The sequence below is a fragment of the Hemicordylus capensis genome, chromosome 10, assembly GCF_027244095.1.
Source record: "Hemicordylus capensis ecotype Gifberg chromosome 10, rHemCap1.1.pri, whole genome shotgun sequence".
Taxonomy (NCBI): Eukaryota; Metazoa; Chordata; class Lepidosauria; order Squamata; family Cordylidae; genus Hemicordylus; species Hemicordylus capensis.
This window is the reverse complement of record NC_069666.1, coordinates 4,567,876-4,593,836: the sequence shown is the minus strand read 5'-3', so window position 1 is coordinate 4,593,836 and position 25,961 is coordinate 4,567,876. Positions and strand designations below refer to the sequence as shown.

The following is a 25,961-nucleotide window of genomic DNA, read 5'->3' as shown; positions in this document are numbered from 1 at the left end:
TATGTTATGTTATATTGCCCACTCTAGATTCGATTGGTCGCACCCTTCGCCATCTCCCGCCCCGGCTTTGCCAGCTTTTAACTCTAATTTCAGCCTTCTCCAAGTGAAGAATCCCCCAGGGATCTAAGCAAACTTGTGTAAAATAGTTAAACCAAGCGTGTTTCAAAGAGGATAGCAGCGCTCGACCTCCTGTATCTCTGTTGCACCCCCCTCCCCTGAATAAAGCGAAGGGCTCCGCTGAAAGGCAACATTCAGGGATCTATAAAAGGAAGGAGGGGGCTAGGTGTCCCAATCCCACACCCAAGTTCCCCAGAAAATTCAGAGCGGGCGGGGGAGACACAGATATCCCCCTGTCTCTGATGCAAACATTTGAGTTACCGCGCTTGAGATGATGTTTGTTTTATTTCAATTCTTTTCCCCTTTAGGAAAGATAATATCTTTTGATAGCCTTGAAGGTACCTGGAGACAGAGTCTGGAGGCTTACAAAGCTAGCAATCTCCCGGAGAGATCCGATCTCTGCGTCACTCGCATCGGATTCTCACCTCTCCCTTTTTTTTTTTTTTGCCGCGGAATAACACCATGGCCCGCGCCCAGTCTTATGGGTTAGATATTTGGGACGAATGGACACGATCCAGCCCAATGCAAACACGAACAATGGGAGGGAGAGAATCATGAGGCAAGCCACCAGAAGCCTGTTTACTGAGAAGTCAGTTCTCAGGAAGCAGGCACAAAATCTGCTACCCCAAACGTGAGCACAGGTTTATATGCCTCATTCACCTACAGGGTCCTATTGACTCCTATGTATTCCTAGGTCAAGCGGCCTGGAATCCATATACATCTCTCCCATTCAAATCAATAGTACTTCCTAGTGCTGAACCTCCGCTGGATCATGCCCACTGCCATTTCCAATTACTACTACTACTACTACTACTACTACTAAAACATTACTTCAAAGTATGACATTCTGGAGGGACGCAATCAGTCCCACCTACCAACACACACACACACACACACACACACACACACACACACACACACACACACGGGTTTTTCTTTCCTTGTCACCCAGGTTTCCTTAGGAAGGGAACAAAAATATAGTAAGACCGAATGACAATCTTCTAGGGGAAAGCTCATTAGTTCGTTGTCCAAGCCTAATAAAGGGACCGGAGTGCATATTATGGGAGTTCAGCCACCACACATGGTCTGTCAAGCAAAATCAACCCACAGCAAGCTTGATCCAAATTGGTGCTAACTTGGACTGAGATTATTGTCCCGTCTCCAGGCTTCTCGACTAGAGAAACCTACCACGCTTGCGAAGGGAAAAGAAAGGCTGCGGTTTATCTCTCTCTCTCTCTTTCTGTGTGTGCATGTTTACAGTTATAAAAGGTACTGCCTTCTGGTTTACTACTCCTCCATCACACACCGGCACGGGGACACACACACACACACACACACACACACACACACACACACCAATTCCAGAATATTATTTACAGAGTTACGGGGGGAGAGTTTTGTTTCGTTTTTAAAAAACATGAATGACACAAAATACTACAGAGAAACGCGCAGCATCACCCACTTTCCTACCAGGCTCTCGCAGGAGAACTTCCCGGTTGGATGACGTCTTAAAAATAACATATTTCCCCCCTGAAGTGTTTAATTTAAAAAGGGAAGGGGTGGGTGGGTCTTAAGCGGCACTGTTTGGATAATTAACTGCGCCCCAAGTAGAAAAACAGATGTGTTTGCACAGTTAATCACAGGAGATATATATATATATATATATATATATATATATATATATACACATACCTCAAAGAAACCCAGACTCAGAATGTGTTCCTTTGCATGCCCCCATTACTGCGTTCTAGTACCCGATCCTAAGCACCTTTACTCTGAAGTAAACCCCCACTGAGCTGGGTTAAAGAGTTTGTGTTGTCCAGAGTAAGTGTGGATAAGCCTGCAGGACAGCCTGGGCGGGGAAGCTGAGTCCCTCCCACAGTTTTCTTGAGGGGTTATTATTTTAACAACAACAACAATAACATTGATAATATAATGATATCATCCAGCGATAGCTATCTCAGCAAAGCTCCCCACCCTCAAGAGAAACAGCTGTATATGTATATATGTAACCATATATGTTTGCATGTCTGTGTGTGTACAACTAATATATCTATATCTATATTTATATCTATATATCTAAAGCTTTATGGAGGGACGCAATCAGTCCCATCTACCAACACACACACACACACACACACACACACACACACACACACACACACACACAATGGTTTTTCTTTCCCTATCTACCAACACACGTATATGTATATATGTAACCATATATGTTTGCATGTGTGTGTGTGTGTACAACTAATATATCTATATTTATATCTATATCTATATATCTAAAGCTTTATGGAGGGTCGCAATCAGTCCCATCTACACACACACACACAATGGTTTTTCTTTCCCTATCCCCCAAGTCTCCATATATATGACAAGTATATATATATACACACACGTAGTTTTAATGGCGCATCTGACATATTAAATTAGGCAGTTTTACAATTGGGCCCGGCTGCGATGCTAACTGATTACAACTGCGTTATCAAAAGGGCAATACGATTTATAACTCGCCGGCCACACGAGCCTCCATGACAAACAATACGGGAAATCTGGTTCGTATTAAAGAAGAGAGGAAGATCTAAAGAGATGCGACGGGGCTGCGCCTCCTTCTCCTTTCATGGACGGCACGAGCTCAGTGCAGAGAAACCGACTTTCCCACCACAAACTCCACAGCCGGCAGCCACCTTCGCAAGCAGAGCCTTATTTACCCCTCTGAGGCCGGCTGTTGATTCACGAGGCCTCCCTTCGCCTCCTTTGCACATTATATTTGACGCCCCCTCCCCAGTTATTCGAGTTAAAGCCCCCTCTTCTTTTATCTGGGGTGCAGAAGGGATCCCCACACCTTTTACGCCTCGATCCCACCAGCACGGGAATAATAACAATAAAATTAGTTGTTTTATTATTATTATTATTATTATTATTATTATTAGTAGTAGTAGTAGTAGTAGTAGTATTTTGAAATCATAATAATAACCCGAACCTACTCATGCTTATTCAGAAATAAGCTCCACTTATGACCTTTAGAAAGGAACAGACCTTTTTTTAAAAAAAGTAGGACCTAAACGCTTTTAAATCACCGCATCGCGGTTTAAAAATTTGTCATTATAATTAAACAATCGCGCTGCAGGCAGCTTAATAGAGGGAAAAATTGGGGAGTGGGGCGAGGAAGAATCAGAGCCACTTTGGGGAGGGGGGGTCCAAACTCCCCTCTTGAGAATCTATGCACCCTAAGGATGCCTCCAACTTCGCCCAGAATCGGCCTCCCTTTCTGCACAGACAAGATCAACCTCCTAGAATTATTGCCTTTATTTTAAGCAAAGCCATCCACTGAATTTGTCAGTTTCAAATACGACGCGGGGGGAGCTCTGAGGGGCCTCACTCTCTGAGCACCTCGACTGAAAGGCTGCACACACACAGCTCCCTCCCCACAACTTCTTTCTTTCTTTCTTTCTTTCTTTCTTTCTTTCTTTCTTTCTTTCTTTCTTTCTTTCTTTCTTTCTTTCTTTCTTTCTTTCTTTCTTTGCAGTGGATCTGAAATAAGTTTCGCACACTCAGTAGGCATGGTTCCTTTCGCGGCAGCCACCAACGCGCTCGGCAAAGGGACACGTCGGAACAGGCCGGGTCCCCAGGTAATTTCGCTTCGCCTGTCTTCCCTTCTGCTGAAGAAGAGATCCCCCCACCACCACACTAAGCCACACGGATGGCTTTGCTCACGTCTGTCCTCGCCCCACACATTAGGCCGAAGCCTTCTCATCCCACATCTCTTTTAAGCCCTTTCGCCCAACGAAATGGGGGGGGGGGGAGAGAAAGAAGAAAAACACGAAGCCTCACTGTGCAGAAAAACACACACCTCTCACTCTCTCTACCTAAGGGCAGTATCTTCCTAACAACTGCCCTAAGCGGACAGGGGTGCTAGATTGGGTGAGAGCAGCCTCGATCTTTAATTGATCTCGCCAAAATGATCTCTCCCCCACCCTACCCAACACACACACACACCCCACACACCCTCCAGCTCAGAGGACGAACTAGCCACCACCCGCAGCCACGCAGAGATTTCCGATCGCCGGAACCGGTGTGACCGTGCATGGATTTCCACAGGCTGTGGGGGGTGGGTTCTATCCCCTCTGTCTTTCTTGACCCAGGAGAAGGACTAGGGAAGGGTGACCTGAAGGGTGACCTCAATACACGTGTGAGAGACAGACCTAAGTGTAAGAGAGCTGTCAAGCAGCCCCCCTCTCTCTATCCAAGGATCCACCCAGATTCGTTTCTAGTTCTGCTGTTCTATCCTCGAGAGACTGTCATTTCCACTTGCATTCAGATACCTGTGGCGGGGAGCGGGGGGGGGGCAATGGTTGTGTGGTGGATAAGGAAGGGGGGTTGCATTACCCCCCCCCCCCCAATCCTTGCATGTTTAAATCCTCAACTGGAGTTTTTGGAGAGGAATCTCTCGGTTACCTGCAGCTCTTCCTACAGAGAGTGACCTGGTCCCTTCTGTTCAAAGGACCGTCCTTACTCTTTCCCTCGTCTCTTCTTAAGGGGATGCAGGGAAGGACCCCCTGCCCATCACAAGGCTTTTCCTTTTTGTCTCTTCCCCCCCCCCCCCCCATGCACTTCTGGGAGACGCCATATTGGCTCAGTTCACAGGACAAGTCGGCTTCAAGGCAGGACTTTCACACGCTCTCGCCCCCTCCCCTCCCCAACATTGCCCCCCCCCAGCACCAAAAGAAACCACTTAAGGCAAGGATCTGCTCCTTCAGACTACTGCCTCTCTAGCATTTTTTGGAGGCGGGGGGAGGAGGGAGAACCTGGGATCCAGCATCCCCCCAGCGGGCTAAAAGCTACTGGCATGCAGTAGCCTTTTAAACTGGGGTGTGTGTGTGTGTGTGTGTGTGTGTGTGTGTGTGTGTGTGTGTGTGTGTGTAAGCTTCCACTTTACTTGGCACGATTCTCGCAGCGTGGCTCTTTCAAGCAGTCGGCCTCCTAACGCCTTGGTTTTAACTTTCGAGATAAGATTTCCCTCGCCCCCCCCCTTTCCTCCTCCTTGTCCCGGGCAGTGAAGTTAATTGCTGAAGGGTAGGATGAAGGAAAGGCAGAATTGGGGGGTGGGTGGGCAGAAAGCGAGCTTGCTCCGAGCTGTTCATTTACTACTAAGAATAATCATTTTTTTTAAAAAAAATCACGCCTTTTGTTATTTTTAATGCAGGTTTTTCTTCTGCTTGCTTTTTTTTTTTTTTTAAGTAGTGAACGGCCTGGGCCCTTTTGCTTGCCCCTGAAGCGTTGGGGCAGGGAAAGGAGAAGGAGGTCGGATAAAAAACAGCCCTCGAGGGTGGGGTGAGGTGGGGAGAGAAAACCAGGCACTTCAAGGGAAAGAGTTGCCCGTATTTAGCAGCTTAGAAACAAGAAAGGGAAGAAAGAGAAAGAAATAAAAAGGCCAAGTCAATTTCACACCGGAGTCCCCCCTCTGTCCGTCCCACCTCCTTTGTCCGGGGCGATGGCTGTGGGAGTTCCTTTGTTCTAACTCAGCAGGCAAAGAAAAACTTTGCTTAAATGCCATAAACTCACACCTATCCAAGGCCTCTAAACCCACTCCACGACCTCGGAGTCTAAATATATAAGGAAGGCTACTGGGCGCGGGGGGGAGGCGGCGATTGGGGTGAACCTTTTCATGTGTACAGATCCTTCTTGCCTCCCCCTCCCTCTCCTCTCCTCCAAGCTTGCATTCGGAAACATGGGTGGGGGGGATGCCAAGAAAGACAGGGACGAACCCCCCCCCCCGAACAAAAAAGACCCAAACAAAATCACATCAACAAGCCACAAGTCAGCACCAAGACAAAACCCAGAAATTGATTTGCACACCAAGCACCGCCAGATAATGCCAGTATTTGCAACACACAGCGTGGGCGATCAGCACTCTCGCCCTAAATCAGACAAACGAGGCGCAGATCCTGCGATCTGAAGCTGGAATATGAAACTTCACACCCTGGTAATGTCCACTCATACAAGCACGCGCAGTGATGATAGTCAGGACAAACCCCCAGACCCTCCACTTCCCGCAGCATAGCAAGCATATGCTGATATGTGTCTCGAAAGAGCCTGGATTGCGAGGAAAACCATTCACAATGACACCGTGTTTTTTTTTTCAAAAATCAACCAGCACAATGAAATGAGAGAAATCAACCACAAAAGTCTGCTCCAGATGCGTTCCATGGAAACAAGCCACAGCTGGAGTGTTCGGAAACATGACCAACGCCTTCTCACTGGCGAGCGGTGGGGACACCCACCACAGAACGGTGTTCGGAACGGGTAGTTCATGAGGGCTAGCACCTTACACCAGGGATAAAACAAAGGAGAATCCCAGATCTCTCCTATATGGTCCTAGGAGGAGGAGAGGCTGGATTCACCTTCCCTTCGCCTCCCCCCTCCCTTCCCGTCCACTCATATCCATAGACCCAGAGCTTTTCAAAGCCAAAATACTTTTGTTTGGAGAGGGAGTGTGAAATTCTGATCTGCAAAACAAAACATGCTTTAGAGTCATCTGGGGGGCTAGCGAGATTGGAGTCTTAAATTTCAGCGGAATTCGCTGTCTTTTACGTTCACTCGCCTACAGGCCTGAGAGTGCATTTTCTCGGAAAGAAGACCCGCTGAAAAACAAAGGACCTTACTCCCGAGGAATTATGGTTTAAGATCGGGCTACAAGACCTTAAGGTCCCTCTGTCACAACGCTGGATATTTCCACATATACACACACATAGATCTCTGACTCTCTATCTCTCCCTCCTGTGATCCAAGAAACTGTCCAGTATATCTATTGTAATTAATAATAATAATAATAGTAGTAGTAGTAGTGGTAGTAGTAAATAAGAGAACCTAAGCAATATTGAGTAGATCTCTCAGTGACCATCAATACTAAACAATTTCAAAGTTATTAATCATATCACACATATTGGGAGGAGACTCCCAGTAAACAACTGACATAAATTCACAAAAATGCTACTTTACTTGAAACCAGACTGTATGTCTCATTCATATATATATATATATATATATATATATATATATATATATATATATATATATATATATTTCTCCCCCTTCTCCCCCAGCATCACAGCTCCACTTAAGTGTGACAGAAATAACAAGTCAGCTCTGTTGCCCACACCGCCCCCACAGCAGCCAATTTATTTCTAATTAACAAGAAGGTAAGGGGAAACAGGAGGCTGGCATCTCAGGTTGCAATCCTATGTATACCATGCCTGCTCAGAGGAATTTACTCCCAAGTAAAAAATGCTTATGATCTGGCTTGCACTTTCCTAAAACTTCAGATCCACCAAGGAATGGAGAGACCCCCTCCCTCCCCCTCCCACCATCTTCTACAGGTCAGGAAAGGCACGTTTCTAACCAATTCCTTTGACAAGGAATCTCTCTGACCAAGGGCCACAAAACTCTCCCGAGAAGAACAAACCTGGATTTCCCCACCCCCACCCCATCCCACCCCCACCCCACAAGACATTTAGGAAAGCCATACAAGGTGTCAGATATCAAATAATATTTTAATTTCTGAATACTTTCAATTTTTTCCTTGGAATATAACACACAAAGACTCGACCAAACAGTTTTCAGTTATTATAACTTTTACAGTATACAGAAATGTTGCACTTAAAAAAAAAACCTTCAGCTTTTTTTCTTTAAAACACAAAAACTGTAAACTCTAAGATACTGAATCAACCACGTTATCTATAAGTGCCAACAGCAGTGTTATCTTTTTTTTTGTCATGCTGAATTCAATGGTTTTTTTTCTTTTTCTTTAAAAAAAGGGAAAATATCAACAAGTATTATAATACAAAGGGTTTGCAAATATACAAACATAGAGGAACTCGGTAACAATTCAGGACAACTATGCAGAACCCAATTTCATTCAAATTACAAAAAAGTTCACTTCGTGATGATTCTGGTGTGTCGGTTTGTGTGCGTGTGTGTTCTCATCAGATCCGTGTTGTGTCTTAGACACAATTGCGTCTCCCTCCAAGAAATCCCCAGTCCCTTCCAAAATTCACGTTTTGTCTTTAAAATATATATATAAAAAAAACCTAGTCATGGGTGGGTGGGCTGGGGGCGGGCAGATGTGGTTCTTTACAGTCTCTATAATTAATTATAGTTGCTGTAGCTTAGAGCTAAGCTTTGACTGGCCGGGTTTAAGTGCGCTTTTCCATCTTTTTTTAGCGTTGTGGGGGGAATTAGGTCTTCTTTTACTTTCTTCCCATATACCTTTCCAAGAGTCCGTTTTAATTCTTTCAGAACATTCCTTTCTTTTTTCATTTTTTTAAGGATACACAGGTTTTTTTCTTTTTTTTTAAAAAAAAAATTGAAGCCAAGATTATATCAAAATTATTATAGAACCACAGAATAAACTGGTTTGGAACCAGAAAAAATAATAATAAAAAACACCCTATAGGTACATAGACAGCATAGGACAATTAATAATTTGGATGGGGAAAAAGAGAGAGAGAGAGAGAGAGAGAGAGACTTGGTTCCGTTCTGTTAATTTTCTCCAAATTGCCTTTAAATGCACTTTTCACGAGAGATTGTGTTTCCAAGTTTAACACCCCCTCCCAACAAAAAGGAAAAAAACGAAAAAAAAAACCCCCTTATTTTCTTTTTTCCTTTTTTTAAACAACCAGAGAGAGATAAAGAGAGAGAGAGGGGGAGAGAGAGAGAGAGGGAGAGAAGTAGCAACTTCTGAACAAGGGAGGTTTTTTTTTTAATGCATTCTGTAAAAAGTTCATTTAACAAGTCTTTCTTTTTTTAAAATTCACAGTCCATTCAAATTATCCTCCTCTCTTCTTTTAGCCAACCGGCAACATCCTTGCTTAGTCGAAGGACGTTTACACAACGGCTAGACCCCAGTGTCACTCGCAAATCCTGTTTCATTTTTTGTTTCCTTTTTTCCAAATTCTGATTTGTGGTTTTCCCCCCTCTTTGTAACAATATATATATATATACTTTCCCCCCCCTTATTGGATGGCCATATACGGCCAGTTAAAACTGCTTCCAGACAGTAACATATCCCTGATAAGGGTTTCTATGGGCGTTTTACCTACCAAACGGACGAAAAACAATTGCTCTATGACTGAGGAAGAGACGGTGCGGAGCGAGGGCAGTCGTAACAACAGTTTCCCAAATCGCGTGGGCTGGTTGGGGTATTGACTCCTAACGTACTCTTCTAGCGCGCACTGCGATTTCTCTTGTAAACTTTCAACGTGGGCTACGTCGGAGAGACCACACGCATCTAGAAGAAAGTGGGATTCAGAGAAAGAGGGAGGGGGGAGGAGGAGGGGAAAAACACACACATCATCAGCTTGACACGAGTTATCGTTTCCCCATAAACGTGGTACAGAAAGTATGAGCGCGGCTAAGCAGGGCGAGAGGCTGTAAGGTCTAGCCTGCTCGTCAATTGGGAAACCTCCTTGAGACCAGCTGGGTTTCGCGGGGCGTTAGGTTTGCCCTTTTAGACTTCGTGGCCAGGATCTGGCCTGCTGGGGAGGCTGGGAACCCCTTCCTAGCGTGAGGAACGAACTCCCACCGAACTTCTGAGTCAACATCATTTGAGTAAACAGGCAGCTTGACGGCCGATCTCTTCCCTCTCTCCCACCCTGCATATATTTGCTTTAGAAATCCAGGCCCACGGAGTGCAAGGCTGCTGACTTCCGAGTAAAGGTGCGCCCCAAGGACACGATCCGGCCCATGCTAAGCCCTTCTAAGGCTAAGGTCCTAAGCACACCCGGGAGAGCGTTCAGGGCGATCCTGGCCGAGGAGGTCAGAATCTCCTGGCACTCCGCCGCACTTACTTCTGAGTAAACGCGCGTTGGATCGTGCTCCTGCTCCCTTGGCTTTCAGGGGCAGAAGTGCTGCAAGCCAATTTTTCCCCTCTCTGCTGGTGTTTTATCCAGAGTTTCTGAGGTAGGGGTGTGCTTCCCCTCACTTTTTAAAAACAGTGTTTTCTAAATGATCTCACTGCCCTGAGATGGATTTTATTTTATTTTTTGCTTTGGGCCAAAGGGCTGGAGGGGGGGGGTGCGAGGGGGAGAAAAGAAAGATAAGACATCATCTTCCCCCCAACACACACATTCAGAAAATTATTGGGCAGAGCCTCATCATAAAGGCCAGAGAAAGAAGTTTGGGAAGAAAGAAAGACAGACCCACACACGTTCAGAAACTGGCCCAGCTCAGAATAATGGCGCCCCACACCCAAAAAGCGATTCGCCCCTAAAGGAGACACTGCAGTTTCCCCCAGTCTTTGAAAGTGATTTAAGTGGTCCTTTAAAACTGATCTTGTCAGTTTAGCCTATTCAAACGCAGCCAAGCAAACCCTGATCGCTCTCTTCATTAGAGCTGTTTCTCTCCCCCTCCCTTTCTGTCTCTCTCTTTCTGTCTCTCTCTTCTTTCTTTCCAGTCATACAAATATACATACATACATACATCTCTCGATATATATTTAAAGCACCTCCACAAGGAAGATAAGAGAGACCTTTTTTTCAGAAGAAAAAAAGAAAAAGAGGGCAGGAATCTGAAAAGTAAAATCCAGGTTCTGTTTTGCAATATCTTTTTTGCTCCATTCCTGACAGGCTAAAATACAATGAGGTCCCTTTTAATCACAGGCCGCTTTTGCTCAGGTTGTGACCTGACCTCTCCTTCTCTGCTTTGGCAAGGAGGAAGACATGCATATTCTGAGAGCCATTAGAAGACGGACATATATTTATATTTAGAGATCCAGCAAATAGTAGTAGTAATAATAATAATAAAAGAATAATGCACTTCTGTGCCTACGCCAGCCCTGACACTATTGGGGACCCTTAACGGGCAAGTCCCTGCATCCCTTTGTGGGCCTGTTTTATAACCCCACAAAATCAGATAACAAGCTTTATCTGAGCTGAGAAGGCAATTTACATTCAGAGTCCCCTTTTGCAAACAGTCGTAAATTTCGCACTTCAGACAACATCGGGAAGAGCTTCCCGGAAAGGTTAGCAATATTAATAATACCAATAATTTCTTTGGGATGCGTGTGGGGAAATGGTGAGGGCTGAGGAAGCCACAGGAAGGAATCACTACCGCGACGCGACGTAAAAAGCCTGTGTCAACCTAATACGTACATATAATTTCACTGTTCCTCTTTAGCATCGTCTCTGATAATCGATCACCTTTAAAGCCTCAGGAATTTGGGTGGGGAGGGAATATTTGGGGAGGCGGGGGGGGGAGGATGTAGCTGTGGAAAGCAATAATATATAAAAGGAAGTTCAGGTCACGACCTAAATTTTGGACAAACTCCAGAAAGCCAGTTGGTTTCCACAGACCTCCCTCAACACAACAAGGAGTGGATTGTGAGTCCTTATTTTCCCACATAAACTAGAGTTTTCTCAGGCCTGATATTAAGGGTGTGTGTGTATGTGTATGTGTATGTGTGTGTGTGTGTGTGTGTGTGTGTGTGTGTGTGAGAGAGAGAGAGAGAGAGAGAGAGAGAGAGAGAGAGAGAGAGAGATTGCTTAAATGCCTATGTTTATCGTGTGATTACTTTTCCATGCTACCCCATGAATGAATCTATCTATCTATCCATCTATCCATCCATCCATCCATCCTCAAACACACTTGTAGGGTTTCTTTTCAATGTCAGGCTTACAGATAGTGGCCTGACCTGGTGAATTATAATTTTTTTAAAAAGCAAAAAGCAAAAAGCAGCTATGGTTTGAAATTATTTCACCTCTAGACTTAATATCAGATATATTACTTACCCAGGTTGTACCACAGCTAATTAGATTTCATCATGCATTCCATTGTTGTTTTATAACTGTGGTGCTATTTATATGCAGCAGAAAGTTGGCACAGAAAGCTCTCTCTCTCTCTCTCTCCTCCCTCCAATTCTGATTGTTTTAGTGACACCTTCCTAGTGCTATTTAAAAAAAAGGTACCCAGAGTTTTATGGTCAAAACACCACAAACACTTCTCTGGACGCCTTACTCAGGGTGCTGAATTCTGTCGGTGTTGTTTGGGGGCATTGCAGCTTGGACTCCGAAAGCAGTCTTAAAAAAAAAATTAAAAATAAAATCCCTCTGGCTCTCGCTTACTCCTCCCAACTGTCTGGAGGCCTCGAACACCTCCAGTGGGGGTCCAACCGCTCTCAACCCTTCCCAAACCTGTTCGATTTGGATATAGAATCTAGTTGCAATTCCAATTATCATCCCCAGGTTTTTACCCTGATTTTACCCTGTTTGCTTCTACTCTCTTTGCAGAGTTATTTCAAGTACTCTTTTATTTTTTTAAAAATCGGATTTTTAATTATTATTTTCTAAATGAGGGGGGGAGATCGGAAACCAGCATGCTCTTGTTATTTATCCGACTGCTATCCTTTAACTGCAGCAGTTCAGAGCCTGCGCTGTTGGGGCGACTAGTAAATATTCTAATTTTTTAGCCTTGGACGTATAAAAATAGTGACTCCACAGGGCTTAATAAAGATGTGTTCCGGCCACATTTACATTAAGGCCGAATATTCGCTCCAGACTTCTCCTCCCTATTTTCTTTCTTTCTTTCTTTGCTGCAAAGCGAATAAGCCACACTGAAGACAGCGAGGCTTACTTCCGAGTAAAACCACAACAAGCCTGGAACTAGAAGCAGCCCTGCCATGCTGACACTCACTTCTGATTCTGTCCTCCCCCCCCCCCCCACCATTTGCCACCTCCACCCCAGGGACAAGCAGGCAGCTCTACGGGGACGGCGGGTTTGCAGGATCGCACCCGCTCCGCCCGAGAAAACAAGCCACAGACCCGCCATCATCCACACGCACCCCCGAGGGTGGCCTCCCGGCTTACCCGAGGTGAAGAGGACGATGGCCTTCAGGCAGCTGTATTCCGCCGAGTCCACGTGTAAGGCCTTCAGTTTCTCGACTTGTTCCTGGAAGATCCGTATGTGGTCCATAAAGGCGACCACTCGGTCGGCGGACATGGGCGAGGCGTGGAGGCCGGCGGCAGCCAGGAGCGGGGCGACATGGAGAGGCATGGAGCACTGGGCGGCGTTCAGGACAAACAACTCACTCCAGGTTAGCCGTAGGAGGGCCACCTGGTCTGTGATCTGGAGGTCGGGGAAAAAGGGGATATTCCGGGCCCACTCGACGGCACTGAAAAGCATCCTGGCGGCCAGCTCGCAAATGTTCTCGATGCCCATGATGTTGTTCGGCTGCATGCACTGGCTGCCGAAGCGGGAGGTCGGGTAAGGCTCTGCCCTCAGCAACAGGGAGATATATCCGGAGAGGTACGAATGGCAGTTCAGGGGGTCCCCGTTGGTTAAGGCGAACTGGCCGTGGGTCGGCTGTGTGGGTGGCATTCTGCCCCTCTGGACGGCTGCAGTAAATAAGGAAGAAACTACAGCAATTAATACCTGCATTGCCAAGGAAGGCGTCTGGGGCTGTGAGGGCTCAGGGCAGCGACCTGGGGCTGGGGGGTTGGAGGGGAGCGGGGGGGCTCAAGCGGAGAGGCTGGGGTGGTGGGGGTCAAGGCAGGGGAAGAGAGGCCGTCTGTATGCCCCGAGACCGCTCCAGCTTCAGCAAAGCAACGTGTTTGTTGCAGCTAGGAATCTGCTTTGTGTGGGGCGGGGGGAGGACACAGGAGGGGGAGGTCAAAGGTTCTTGGGGGGGGCAAGGAGGAGATGGAAAGAAACATGCAGAAATCCCCCCTCCCTCCCCAAACTAGGAGCAAAACAATCACCAGCTTCTCCTGAAACCTCTTCGGCCAATAGGCCAAAATCGCCACTTCTCCGTTGCAATAATTCTCTGGTCCTTTTAGTATTCCTATTTTGTTTTGTTTTTGTCTTAATTTCAGCAGCGAGCTGGGGGAGTGGAAGCCCCACCATTTCCAGGTGTCCCCCCCCCCGCGTTTCCCCACACATTCAGGAGGACCTTGCTTCCCGTAACTGCCGTCAATCCTATTATTATTATTATTATTAATAATAATAATACTAAGAGAAAAGGCGTAAACATCAACACCCATGCACACCGCAACCCATGACCCACAGATCTCTATCCTCGGCTCTACAGTTTGTCATTTCTAGGCCATCAGGACGCAAAAAAGCTTGGGAAAGTGCCTCTGGATCGGCTGTTTCGTGGAAAGTGGGCCTTTCGTTCGGTTCATAAATTTACATGGTGACAGAGCGAGAGGAAGGCTGGCGTGGGATGGGGAGAGAAAGAAAATGAAAGAGAGACACCCACAGGGAGGACGGAGAGGAAAGAGCAGACTGTGAAGAAGCAGGATCTGGCCTCCCCGGGGCCCAAGGTGGAGCATGTGGGTTGCCAAAAGAGAGCGAGAGCCAGCGAGCAGCCCTTAACGCACAAACACACAACCCAGACACCAGCGTCTGGGAGGAGGGGAACGCAGAAGAGCACAACGCCATTAGGAAGCTACCGGCTCGCCTCTTGAATCGAGGAAGCTCCATCTTGCTCAGAAGCCTGAACCTCCCTCTCGTTTGCTTGTTTGTTTAGAGCTGTTGTTTTCCACCCCCGCCCGCCTCCCTAACCCTTCAGAACCTCACTCCCCCCCCACCCCAGGACACCCCCTTCCCCTGGCCCTGCGGAGAAACGAAAGAGGGGGAAACAAAACAAAACCAGGCTTCCTCCCGATCGGGAAGGCTTTTGGCGCTCTGGAGAGAGACTCTCTTCCCGAGGACAGAAAGGAGAGCCGCCCTTGCGCGCTGCAGGCTTGGCGGCATTCCGCACGGAAGACTCGCCGCTGAACTGCTGGCAATTGCTTCTGATGGATGATTCTTTATTATGATTAGTGGCGGGGGTGGGGGGTGGGGAGTCACGGCACTAGGTTCCAGGCAGGGCTGGGTCCACCCCCCCCCCCACACCTTCTTGCACGCTGCTGTGGTGCCCTGAATCGCTGGGGAAGAGAAAACAAGGGCAGGCAAGCCTGGTCTCTCCCAGCCGCTGGGGAGGGGGAAAAGTCTATTTCTGCCGGATATACTCTATAGTATTTCCCGAACCACTGGCGGTGGGGAAATCTGTATGGGGCGCGCGGCGCAGGGAAAGCAAACTCGCTTCTCTTGGGACCAACAACCCATGCCAAGGAAAGAGCACCATTTGGGGGCCTCCTCAAAACTCATCCCCTCTCACTTTCTCTCCCACGCCTGGCAAGAGCGAAAAGGGACGTTTGCCTCTCTTTCCTCTGCCGCGTCTAGGCCCTTGCAAAATACAAGCGTGCAGGGAGAAGCCTCGCTCGCCTTCAAGCAAGCCGCGGGGGCTGTTTTTGTTTTGATCTCTTTTTTTAAGGACACTAGTCCTCGTGATGCCACACTGGCTCTGTTTACACAGGCAAGCAGAAGTCCACAGCACCCCCCCCCCCCCCACTCCCACCTCCACCGCAGCTCCCCACAGGGTGGTGAGAACTGGAAAACAAATGAAATTCCAATACCTTCCCGTCTCATGCCGACCTTCAGGCATTTCTTGAGGCGACAGTATTGGCACTGGTTGCGGTGATGTTGGTCAATGGGACAGTTCCGGTTGGCGCGGCACGTGTAGCTGAGGTTCCTGCGGACGCTGCGCTTGAAGAAACTCTTGCAGCCTTCACACGTGAACTGCCCATAGTGCTTGCCACTGGATTTGTCCCCACAAACCACGCACTCGATGTGCTGCTGCTGCTGTTGCTTGTCGCCTTGGTTCTGCTGGCTCCCTTGGTTGGTCTGGGCTGGAGTGCTGGGGGGCCCCCCTTGGCCCGGCGTCTGCGGGGTGTGGGGGGCTCCCGTCGGGGGTCCCGGCACAGGGGGCGCTTGGGAAGGCTGCGTTCCTTGCGGGCCGGCCACATCGTCCTGAGGGTCTCGCCAGGCGCCCACTACCATTGCCATATCTAAGGGACACCTTGACCAAATCGTACGCCCCCCCGTTGTTTGCTGTGGTCAGTGGAGCCGCTGCCTTCGACGGCTGTCCCGGCAGCTCTTCAAGAGGGGATCCGACCTTGAGAGGGAGGAAAGAGAGAGCGCTCTCTCTCTAATTTTGTCCACCTTTAATTAATCTCGTTCTCTCTCTCTCTCTCTCTCTCTCTCTCTCTCTCTCTGTGGGTATGTATATATATTTATAGATATAGGTATTTGTTCTCTTTTTTCTCCTCCTCCCGTGTCTTTCTTTTCTTTTCTGAAAGTTGCTGGGCTGCGTGGTTCTTGCTTTCTTCTTTTTAATCTTTTCACTCTTTTCTTTCCTCCTTCCCCTTCTTCTTCTTCTTGTCTGGTCCTTTTAATATAATTTAATGTTTGGGGTTTTGTTTGTTTGTTTGTTTCTTCTTGCAGAGTTGCCCCCTCCCCAAAAAACGCCAGGCCACCCCCTCTTAAAAAGGGGAGGGGGAAGACAGAAAAAAAGGAAGAAGATAAAATAAAGAGAGAGAGAAAAGAAAAGGAGGGAAGAAAAGAGGGGATGGAGGAGTAGAAGAGGAGCAGGTTCCAAGCGATTGTCTGGTAGCAAAGGAGAAGGGGGAAAGTAAAAATACAAAAGAGGGGTGGTGGGGGAGAGAGAGAGAGAGAGAGAGAGAGAGAGAGGTGTGATTCTCGTCAAAGGTCTCCCCCTCCCTCTCTCTCCTGGAGCGGCTCGGAGTTGCAGGAAGAGAGGCTGTTGTCTGGGGGCCAGATCCAGAGAAGCCCGCAGTCAGCCATTCAGAAAAGCCATGGAAAGAGCGAGGGGGGACGGCTCGCAGCCGCTGGGACGCGCGGCGGCGGCAGGCGAGGAGGCGAGCAGAATCCCACGCTTTGCCCGGCGCTCCGGAGCCCCGTTGCTCTCGCTGCGGCTGCTTGGCTCGGATGCCCCGCTTGGAGTTGGGCGACGCTGTAGACACATCAACCGGGGAGGAGGAGGAGGAGGAGGGGGAGGAAAAAAAAAAGGGGGGGGACCCAGCAGACCCCACACTCACACCCCACACGCGCTCAGGCACACGCGCGGAAGGGGACGCGCGGCTGGGCTGGGGCGCCTCTCCGTGTCCTTGGCGGCCGCTCTCGCTCCTCCAGCGCTCTCTTGCTTGCGGGTCTGGCTTGCTCGCCTTTCTGTCTCTCTCCCCCCCTCCTCCTGCTCCTGGCGGCGGCTGCTCCGGCTCTGCTTTTTGGCGTCCGCGGCTGCCCTGCTCCTGCTGCTGCCGCCGCCGCTGCTCGCCCGCGCCTTATGGTGCGCCCGTTTCTTTCGCAAGTGGGTCTCTTTAGCGGAGCTGCCTCCTCACACAGCACATGGGGCGCGAAGGGGGGGGGGGGCAGGAGGAGAGGAGAGGGGAAGGGAAGGGGGGCGGGTTAGGGAGGGAGGTGGCGGCGGCGGCGGAGGAGGAGGAGGTGGTGGGTGGGTGGATCGGGATGGGTGGGGGAGGGAGGGAGGGAGGAAGAGAGGGAGGGATGGGAGGGGGAAATATAAAAGAGTGAACTCTCCCCAAGCTTGGGAGCCCCCACCTCTAGCCGGGAAGAATGATAAAAGGAGTGGGGGAGGAGGAGGAAGAGGAGGAGGAGGAGGAGGAGGAGGGGGCTAGGGTGGGTGTTGGGTGAGCAGACACACCAATTAATAATCAAGATCACAAGCGAGGGATACGACCGGATTTTGCATGCATGCGAAAGTGGGGAGAGGAGGGGGTGCAGAGGAGGGCTTGCAAGGGACGCGATGGGGGGAAAGAGGAAATTTTGCAAAAGGAGAGAGAGAGAGAGAGAGAGAGAGAGAGAGAGGTGGGGGGAGGGGAGCCCAGCGAAAAGAGAGAGAGAGAGAAAAGAGAGAGAGAGAAAGGGAAGGGGGGGGGTTGCGAGGAACCAGAGGAAAAGAGAGAGCGAGAGAGCAGAGAATCCCAGTGATCAAATATGCTAAGGAGGAGCGGGGGGGGGGTTTAAAGGAGTGAATGCGATTTATAGGAGCAGGGCTGGGAAGAAGTGGCGAGCGCTTTCTCCGCGATCAAGCTCACGCAGCTCTCTATATAGTGAACTTTGACACGACGGCTGCAACTTAGCACACGTTGCCATGGCGACCGCTCGCCTTATAAGGCAAGAGGCTGCCTTTGACTGGTCAAAAGCGCCCGGACCTCCCCTCGCCACCCATTGGGCAGTTCAGCCTTGTGCACAGGCTGGGATGGCTGGAGACGCCGGCGCCCGCCCGGGGTCCTAACGCGAGCTCTGTTCCGCGGCTTTCTTCTTCTCGCTCAGCCAACCCCCCCTCCCTCTGCTTTCTTGCCTCTCTCTCATCCCCTCCCTCCCTCCCCCCGTAGCCCCCCTATTTCCTTAGCCCAGCTTTGAAACTCAGAGCAGCAAAAGTAAGAGGAGGCTCTTTTAAATATCTATCTTGTGGGGGTGATGATTTAAAAAAAAAAACAATTTAAAGAATATATATTGCTTTGGTTGCTCTGATGGTTTTATTTTCAGGCTTGCTTTTGCACTTGGGTTGCTGGACAGGTGTGTGTGTGTGTGTGTGTGTGTGTGTGTGTGTGTGTCCATGCGTGCGGAATATTGGGAATGAGAGAGTCGGAACACCCCCGCCCCTCAAAGGATGCTGAGCAGGTCTTTGTGAGATTGCGGACTTTCTGAACTATTTGCTTGGTAGACCAGCTAGCCGCCCCGTTCGTCACCTTTGGAAAGACTGGAGAGCTTGCCGGAGAGATAGCCCTGCCTTCTCCCTAGCACTGTGGCTGAGGTTATAGGGGGGAGGATAATTTTCTTTCCTACAGAGTGGCGAAGGGTTATCTCACGTGAGAAACAGTGGGTTGAGGAATACGGTAGGTTCCTGGGCTGCAGAAAGTGACCAGAGAGAATTTTATACAGCACGTTTTAGCCTAGGGTCGCTGAAGTGCTAACATCAATAGTCACAAGCCATGCCCCTTTCAGATCCAAGTTCTGCTTTAACCTCTAACTCCTTGACAATAAGCAGTTCAGATACACGTATTTTTTTAACGCACAAGCAGCCACTTTAAGTACAAAACCAAAAAATCCTTGTAATTCAGATCTTGCATAAATGCTAAGTGTAACTTGCCGTCACTTTTTGGATGTGTATGTTTGTGTGTGTGTGTGTGTGTGCGTGTGTGTGTGTGTGAGAGAGAGAGAGAGAGAGAGAGAGAGACTGAAAATTGGATTTCTACAATGAAAATACTGTTTATAGATTAGGAAACTCCAGCCTTAAGTCCTCCGGCAAAACTGCAGATATACCGAATTTCACATCCTCTGTAGGAATCTTTGATGGGTTAGTCTCTGACACGTACATTAGAAAGACATCTATCAATGCATAGGGAGACGGAGAGGAGGGAGACACATACATCAGAGGACATGGTACCCGACCACAGAATAGTTGAGCATACAATGCATTGTGTGCTGAAATCTCTGTCAGTCCAAGACCCACACAGAAATAGGAAAGAATTAGCATACAAACACACACACGTGCGCGCGCCTGTCTGATTGCCTGTATGTTTCCAAATGGAAACACATCTCACCCACATCCTTCTGAGGGGAGCAAGGCGATGATAGCGAAGAGAGAGAGAGAGATTTAATCAAATACATCAAATGCATGTGCAACCTTTTCGTATATTGGAATAGAAAGATTCAGAGTTCCTTCCTTTTCCTCTCCCCTTTAAGTACATATTTCCTTTATGTTAACAGGAAGAGGAGAGAGGAAATATCAACACACACACACACCCCACACACGATGTTCCTCTCAGCCCCTGCAACTTGATTTTCATTTTATAGTTTTAGTTGAGGTTAGGAACTGGAACCTTCGCTTATCCATTGAGGAAAGCTCAGGCAAACCTTTCATTGTTATCTGGGGCAAAGATACCCTCGCTCTCTGCAGAGAGCGGTTCTCACAAAATACATTTTGTCGAAAAAGAGGCAAAATAATGCATCGCAAGCTAGAAATAAATTAAGAGGCGCAGAAATATTATATTATACACACACACACACACACACACACACACACACACTGCTATAGTCTACTATCTATATCTATAGCTATATAGGACGCCAATATGCTTGGGAATATTCGCGGGCGGTCCTTTAACAAGCTGCTTCATCTGAAAGTGGGGATCCCAGCTGCTTAACCAGAGATCCGGATCGTTGCTCTCTTGCTACAACTTTCCCCACCAACCCTATCCTGTTGCCAAACATCATACATTTTCCCGCCCCGCTCGCCCTGAGTTTCTGCAGCAGAAATAAACCTCTGTTGCCTGCTAAGCTCTCAGGTGCTGACACCGTCGAAAGCAGCAGAAGTTGGAACAGGAACTCTCCTGGCTCCTGACCCAGTTGGGAGCCGAACAGTATGATCAGTTTCATATCGTCAATTTCCAAGCCAGTGGAATGCTCCATTGATCAAGGGGACGTGGCCCCCTGTCAAGAGCCGAAGATGCCCTCTGTGATCGAGAGGAGAAGGAAGCCACCCTCCGTCCCGTCTGCAGAGAACTGGCACCTTATTGCCTCCCCCTAAAAATAATAACCATAATGAGAATTACGCACACCTTCCAAACAATTCGGATGGAGACATTTGTTTCTAGGGGTGACAGAATTCAGTGGGCATGATGGCAAATTGTCTTTTCTCTTTCAGATCTTTTCTTTCTTTCTTTCTCTTTTTCTTTTTAAAAAAGAAAATCCATTAGGGACCCCTCATCAGGAGAACCCTTGCTGATACCTTTCCGCCTAATACAAAAGACCACCGGAGAAAGATCGGCTCACTTAACCGCTTAAAGCAAGGGAAAATAATAACGTGTGTATGTTAATAGTTCCCTGCACACTCACACAAGAAGAAAGCACCCTCATCTGTCACTGAAAGCTGGAACAGACGCAGATTGCCCAAGCCATAACGCTAATTTGGTACATTTGGGTTTCCGAACTGTCTGTTAACTGCAGTAAGGAAAACAAACGCGTTAACATTAGGAGCTGGCCAGACCCCTAGCTGGCTGAAAGTTAATTTTGGAATATATATTCCACCCACAAATATACACACACATACACGCATCGAGGGCAGCTATACGTCCACACATATCTGCAGAGGGCCGCTCAGAGAGGACAATTCTGAACCCCGTGCCTCGAGAGCTGTCATTTTAACAAGAAGTTCCGCTCTAATTCCAGACCTTGTATTTTTGCTTGGAGCCCCTTTTGAGAATCGTGGTTTAAGCCAGAACAAAAAAGCAGTGATCAACCCACTCGCTTGGAGGGCAGGTGGGGAAATAAACAGGGAGAGATTGGGGCAGCTCAAGTCTATGAAATAGAGCAGAGACAACAAGAGAGAGGGTAAAAGTGCTAAGGAGGCAGGGAAAGCGAAGGGGAAAAAATATTGAAATTAAAATATAATAAAGTTTGGTAAAAAGGACCCATCCCCAGAAGTAAAACCTTCCGGGCATCTTTGAAGCCCAGTTTGAACCTACTGAGGGGAAATCAGTGGGGGAGACGCCGTTTGGTTAGGTCGAGGAAGACTCAATGAATTCTCTCTGTGTTGATTCTCTCTTCTCTCCCTCCCCAGCGCTAACCCTACCCCCGCAATACCCCTCTCCCTCTCTCCCTCTTCGCTCTATCCGAAGAGCTATGAATGAGAGAAAGTAGACCTCACTGTGTGACTCTGAACTTTCAAGTCAATGTAATTTTTAACCACTGGCTTGTGGTCCTTTGAACATCACCAGAGCCTGTCAGAGTCGGGCCCTGTGAAAAAATTTACAGTGCTAAATTAGAACATATGCTAGGAGGGAGGGAGGCAGGGAGGGAGAGACGGAGAGGAAGGACAGAAGGGTGGTGGGGTGGGGGGGGGGGAGAGACTGGCTGGAAGATGCCAGAAGTACAGTATGCGTCTGCCCCCTAGCGTAAGTCTTTCATCAGCCTCGAAAATCCAACTTTCAAAGAACCGCTGCTCTTAAAGGGAAAGGAACTTGAGGCACTCGTAGACGAAGCCAGACAGGGGAAAGAGGGATCGAGAGAGAGAGAGAGAGAAAGAGAGAGAGAGAGAGAGAGGGGCAGGCAAGCACCAAACTTCTGTAGATTTTCCATCTGATTAATTCTTACGGATTGCCAATTAATATGCCGGACCCTCTTTCGCTCCGAACCGGAAAAAGGCGCCGTGATGGAAATTCTATACATAGACACATATAGATCTAGATGGGGAGGGGGTGTGTGAGACGAGATGGCTTAGGGACGAACCCCCCGCCCCCGCTAAGCGAAAGAAGCACGCGCGTGGGTCTGTGAGTCTCCCCTCCCCGCTTTGCAAGGTGCTTTTGCAAATTGACATCCGCGTGTTTCTTCTTCTTATTGTTATTATTATTATTTCCCCTACCCACAATTAAAGGGGAGAAAACTTTGCGTCCGGAACCTGGATTGGTGGCAGATTCCCTTCTGGCAGTGGTGAGTACCCCTAATTTACTATCAATCAGGGATTCTAGCGGGGAAGGAATAAGGGGTGTGTGTGTGTGTGTGTGTGTGGTGGTGGGGGGGGGGCTAGATAAGAAACTCTGGATGTTTGCGGGGGGGGGACCCCACCGCACGTGGCTATGAATTACGGGAGTTACCTTCCTGCCCCCTGCCTTAGAGAACCCCTCCAGAACCAGCCACCCCTCACTCAAAATCGCTGCTTCTACCCAACCCAATACGACCTTGAGACATTATATTAATTCTGACTCAGAGACATAGTCATAAAATTTGGAATGGGTTCGGAAGAGATGCAGTTTTGGACACTTAGAGAGAGCATTACAGAGAAGCCAAGGTCTCACCTCCGCACACACACAGACGTGGCAAACACACACCTTTCCCCATAACAAGTTGCTGGAAAGTCCACACGCTGGGTCCTCACCCCAGCCTCCCCCTCCCCTCTCCTCCACTCCCCACCCAACTTCACATAACCTTCGAAAACAGGCTTTTCCACCCGCGGTCTTCAAATGCATTTACTTCGGAAGTAAAGTATCCCTGGGTTTCAGTAGGGGGATTTACCTTTTAGTCAGTGCTATTAGGATTTCAGTCTAGGAAGGAAGGGAAAGAAAGAAAGAAAGAAAGAAAGAAAGAAAGAAAGAAAGAAAGAAAGACCCACCCGCAGGGTCATAAACCACATCGCAAAGAAAGGAAAGAGGAAGAGAAAGAAAGAAAGAAGAAAGAGAGAGAGAGAGAGAGAGAGAGAGAAAAGAAAGAAAGAAAGAATAAAAATGAGAATTAAACATACCCAAAGCATATTTGCCTTGTTCAAGATCCCAAATCGCTTGCATCTTCTTCTTTAGTTTGGCAGCTGATAGCAAAGTAGCTTTTAATATTTTGGGGGGCAAAACGGAACCCCCCCTTAGGCAATGAAAACGTATCTTCCTGCTATTTATCTAAGCGATTGTGCAAACTGATTTTAAAGAGAGAGAGAGAGAGAAGGTTTGGGGGGGGAGCTGATGGACGAAGTGGGGGGAGGAAGCAAAAGGATCTTTCTCAGTCTATAAAGAAATGTCTCCCTCCACCGTGTATTATTAGCATTAAAGTTTGGAGAGGGGGGATTAATAATAATAATAATAATAATAATAATAATAATAATAATAATAATAATAATTTTAAAAAATCCTATATATGCACATTCTAAATTTAAACCGAGAAGATCCGAGGGGGTTTCCTCCTGAGCAACGGAGGGAATGCACGCCTCGCCTTTAAGGAAAGGGGGGGGGAGAGGAAAGAGCCCCCACCCAAATATTAAGGTAGGAGATGCTTCTTTCTCGCCTCTCTTCTCATTCCCTAGAAGGAAGAACGCCTCGTTACACCTTGTTTGGGGCTGGAAAGACGAGACTTTGGAAACACGCGCGCACACACACACACACACACACACCCCTCCCTCCTCCCCACCAGCCCCGATTGGAAAGGCGAGAGAGACCGGGGCTTCCAAATTAATGCATATAAGTAGAAGGATGGAAGAGAGACATTTCCAAAGCAGTTAGGAACTGCAAACCTGGGTGAGAAAACAGACCAGGCTTTATAGTCAATGAAGTATGTGTGTGTGTGTATGTGTATATCTATATCTATCTATCTATCTACACACACGCAGCTGAGCAAAGAGCAAGGAGAAATTGTCTGGGCAAACCATCACTGGAAGACGTAGCCAATTTCGGACTTTTCTGACTGCCCACCCCTCCCTCCATAGAAACCTAGAGCCTTCTAGAAGACACCCCTCCCGCAGTTATTTGGGGTTCTCCATAAATTCCCTTTTGTTACTACTAATTTAAATAAGTCAGAAACAAAAACAAAGGTCTTTCTCTCCTCCCCCCCTTCTTAAAGCAGGTGTGTGTGTGTGTGTGTACAGAATTATTAATTTTAAGTTATTTGTGGGGCTTGGAAAATAACCCTTTTGGGTCTCCTGTTGTTCTTAATGATTCTTAATGATTCATAACTGAAGAAATTGAGGGAGGGCAACTGGAATCAATCTACAGTGTTTATTTTATTTCAGCCTTATTTATTTAGAAGAGGGTGTAGTTGGCAAAAGATTTTGTCCGTTTTTTTCAACTGTGAAATATTCTATACGTTTTAAAACATTTTGTAAAAATAAAAAAAAAGTAATCTTGGGATGGGGGAGAATGACCCAAATTGGGTGGGAAATTTCGGATTGATTGGAAAGGTCACACAGGTGAAAACAACCACCAACCTTAATATGAGAGCATTCTAATTTCTTTTGCATGGTTTCTACATCTGGTCTTTCAAAGATCTCCTACACTTTCTGGGATGTCAACTGCAGGCTTACAGGACAAATGGAATTTACAGATGGGTTTGGCCCAACTCATGCAATGACTGTGCACAGAGGGAGGGCTTTTCTGAGGGGGAAAAATAAATTTGGGGGCATTAGTGATGAGCAAAGGGGTGTGTGTAAGCTACTTTTTCTTTCTTCTAAAATGATGAGCCTGTGAAGTCCCCATTCTTGGAAATGTTTTAGAAAATTGAGACACATCCCCATCAGATTAATTTTGATTATGGTGTGTGTGTGTGTGTGTGTGTGTGTGTGTACACATAAGGGGGAAGGCCCACCTTCTGACCCCATCTCTGCCCTTCAAGCCAGTGCCCCTCTCTTTTCTAAAAAGATGATAAAACTCCTAAGGTATTCAGACTCTGGAAGGTCCACCCCCAAGATGAATTTATATTTCTTTCCTCGTATTCCTCTCTCCACTCAAACACATTTTCCCTGGAAACTTTAGATTTGCTTGTGTGCGGGGATGGAGATGCATGGAGAGGGAAGAGAAAACAGGGCAGAATTTACTTTACTCCGTATTAAAGATGGCTGCACTTTGGTATGAAATCTACAGTTCTACTTCCTGTGTCGAATCAAAACTCTTGAAAACTGTAGATAAATAGAACTGTGTCAGTATCTTATGAAGGACACACACACACACACACTTCCTCCCTGGTCTCTGGAGGGAGAAAGAAAGGCAACAGAGTGTGTTGTTGGGGGTGGCGGTGGGGGTGGTGGTGGTGGAGAAGATTCCTACCAGCTACAAATGGTTTCAGTCTCAACGCTTAGGATTCCCTACCCCCCTTCCCCGACCTTGGAGATCAGCCTTTCCAAAGTTTGACTGAAGTTATGAGGATAACTGAGGCTTTGCTATGGTGGGGTCAGAGGTGAAGGCTATTTTAACCCGAAAAGCTTGCCAGTGAGAAGGGCTGGCTTCAGCTGGGCTGCCTTCCCCCCACCCCCGGCCCACTTCTGAATTTCTCCTACTACTGAGAAAGAAGGAAAGAAAGAAAGAAAGAAAGAAAGAAAGAAAGAAAGAAAGAAAGAAAGAAAGACGAGACAAAGCGCTCTCTCTCTCTCTCTCTCTCTCTCTCTCATACACACACACACACCGCTACGAACATTGTGGAATACACATCCACACGCAGCCATTTAA

The 25,961-nt window shown here is 47.7% G+C and overlaps 1 protein-coding gene across 8 annotated transcripts in view; it reads right to left on the bottom strand.

Annotated features, from left to right (window-relative positions):
- Nucleotides 1-23,822, bottom strand: part of NR2F2 (nuclear receptor subfamily 2 group F member 2) — a 77,935-nt gene extending 54,113 nt beyond the window's left edge. For 2 of the 8 annotated variants that reach the window (XM_053272685.1, XM_053272684.1), the window contains exons 1-3: nucleotides 15,576-17,398; nucleotides 12,984-13,532; nucleotides 9,225-9,412 (exon numbers count right to left, since the gene is read on the bottom strand). In XM_053272685.1, coding sequence (XP_053128660.1) covers nucleotides 9,225-9,412; nucleotides 12,984-13,532; nucleotides 15,576-16,005 — 1,167 coding nt within the window. In that variant the 5' untranslated portion in view covers nucleotides 16,006-17,398. Of the gene's footprint in view, nucleotides 1-7,657; nucleotides 9,413-12,983; nucleotides 13,533-13,874; nucleotides 14,663-15,575; nucleotides 17,403-23,281 lie in introns of those variants that run through there. The other 6 variants (XM_053272679.1, XM_053272682.1, XM_053272686.1 and 3 more) reach the window with 6 other exon arrangements.
- Between the last annotated feature and the right edge of the window lie 2,139 nt (nucleotides 23,823-25,961).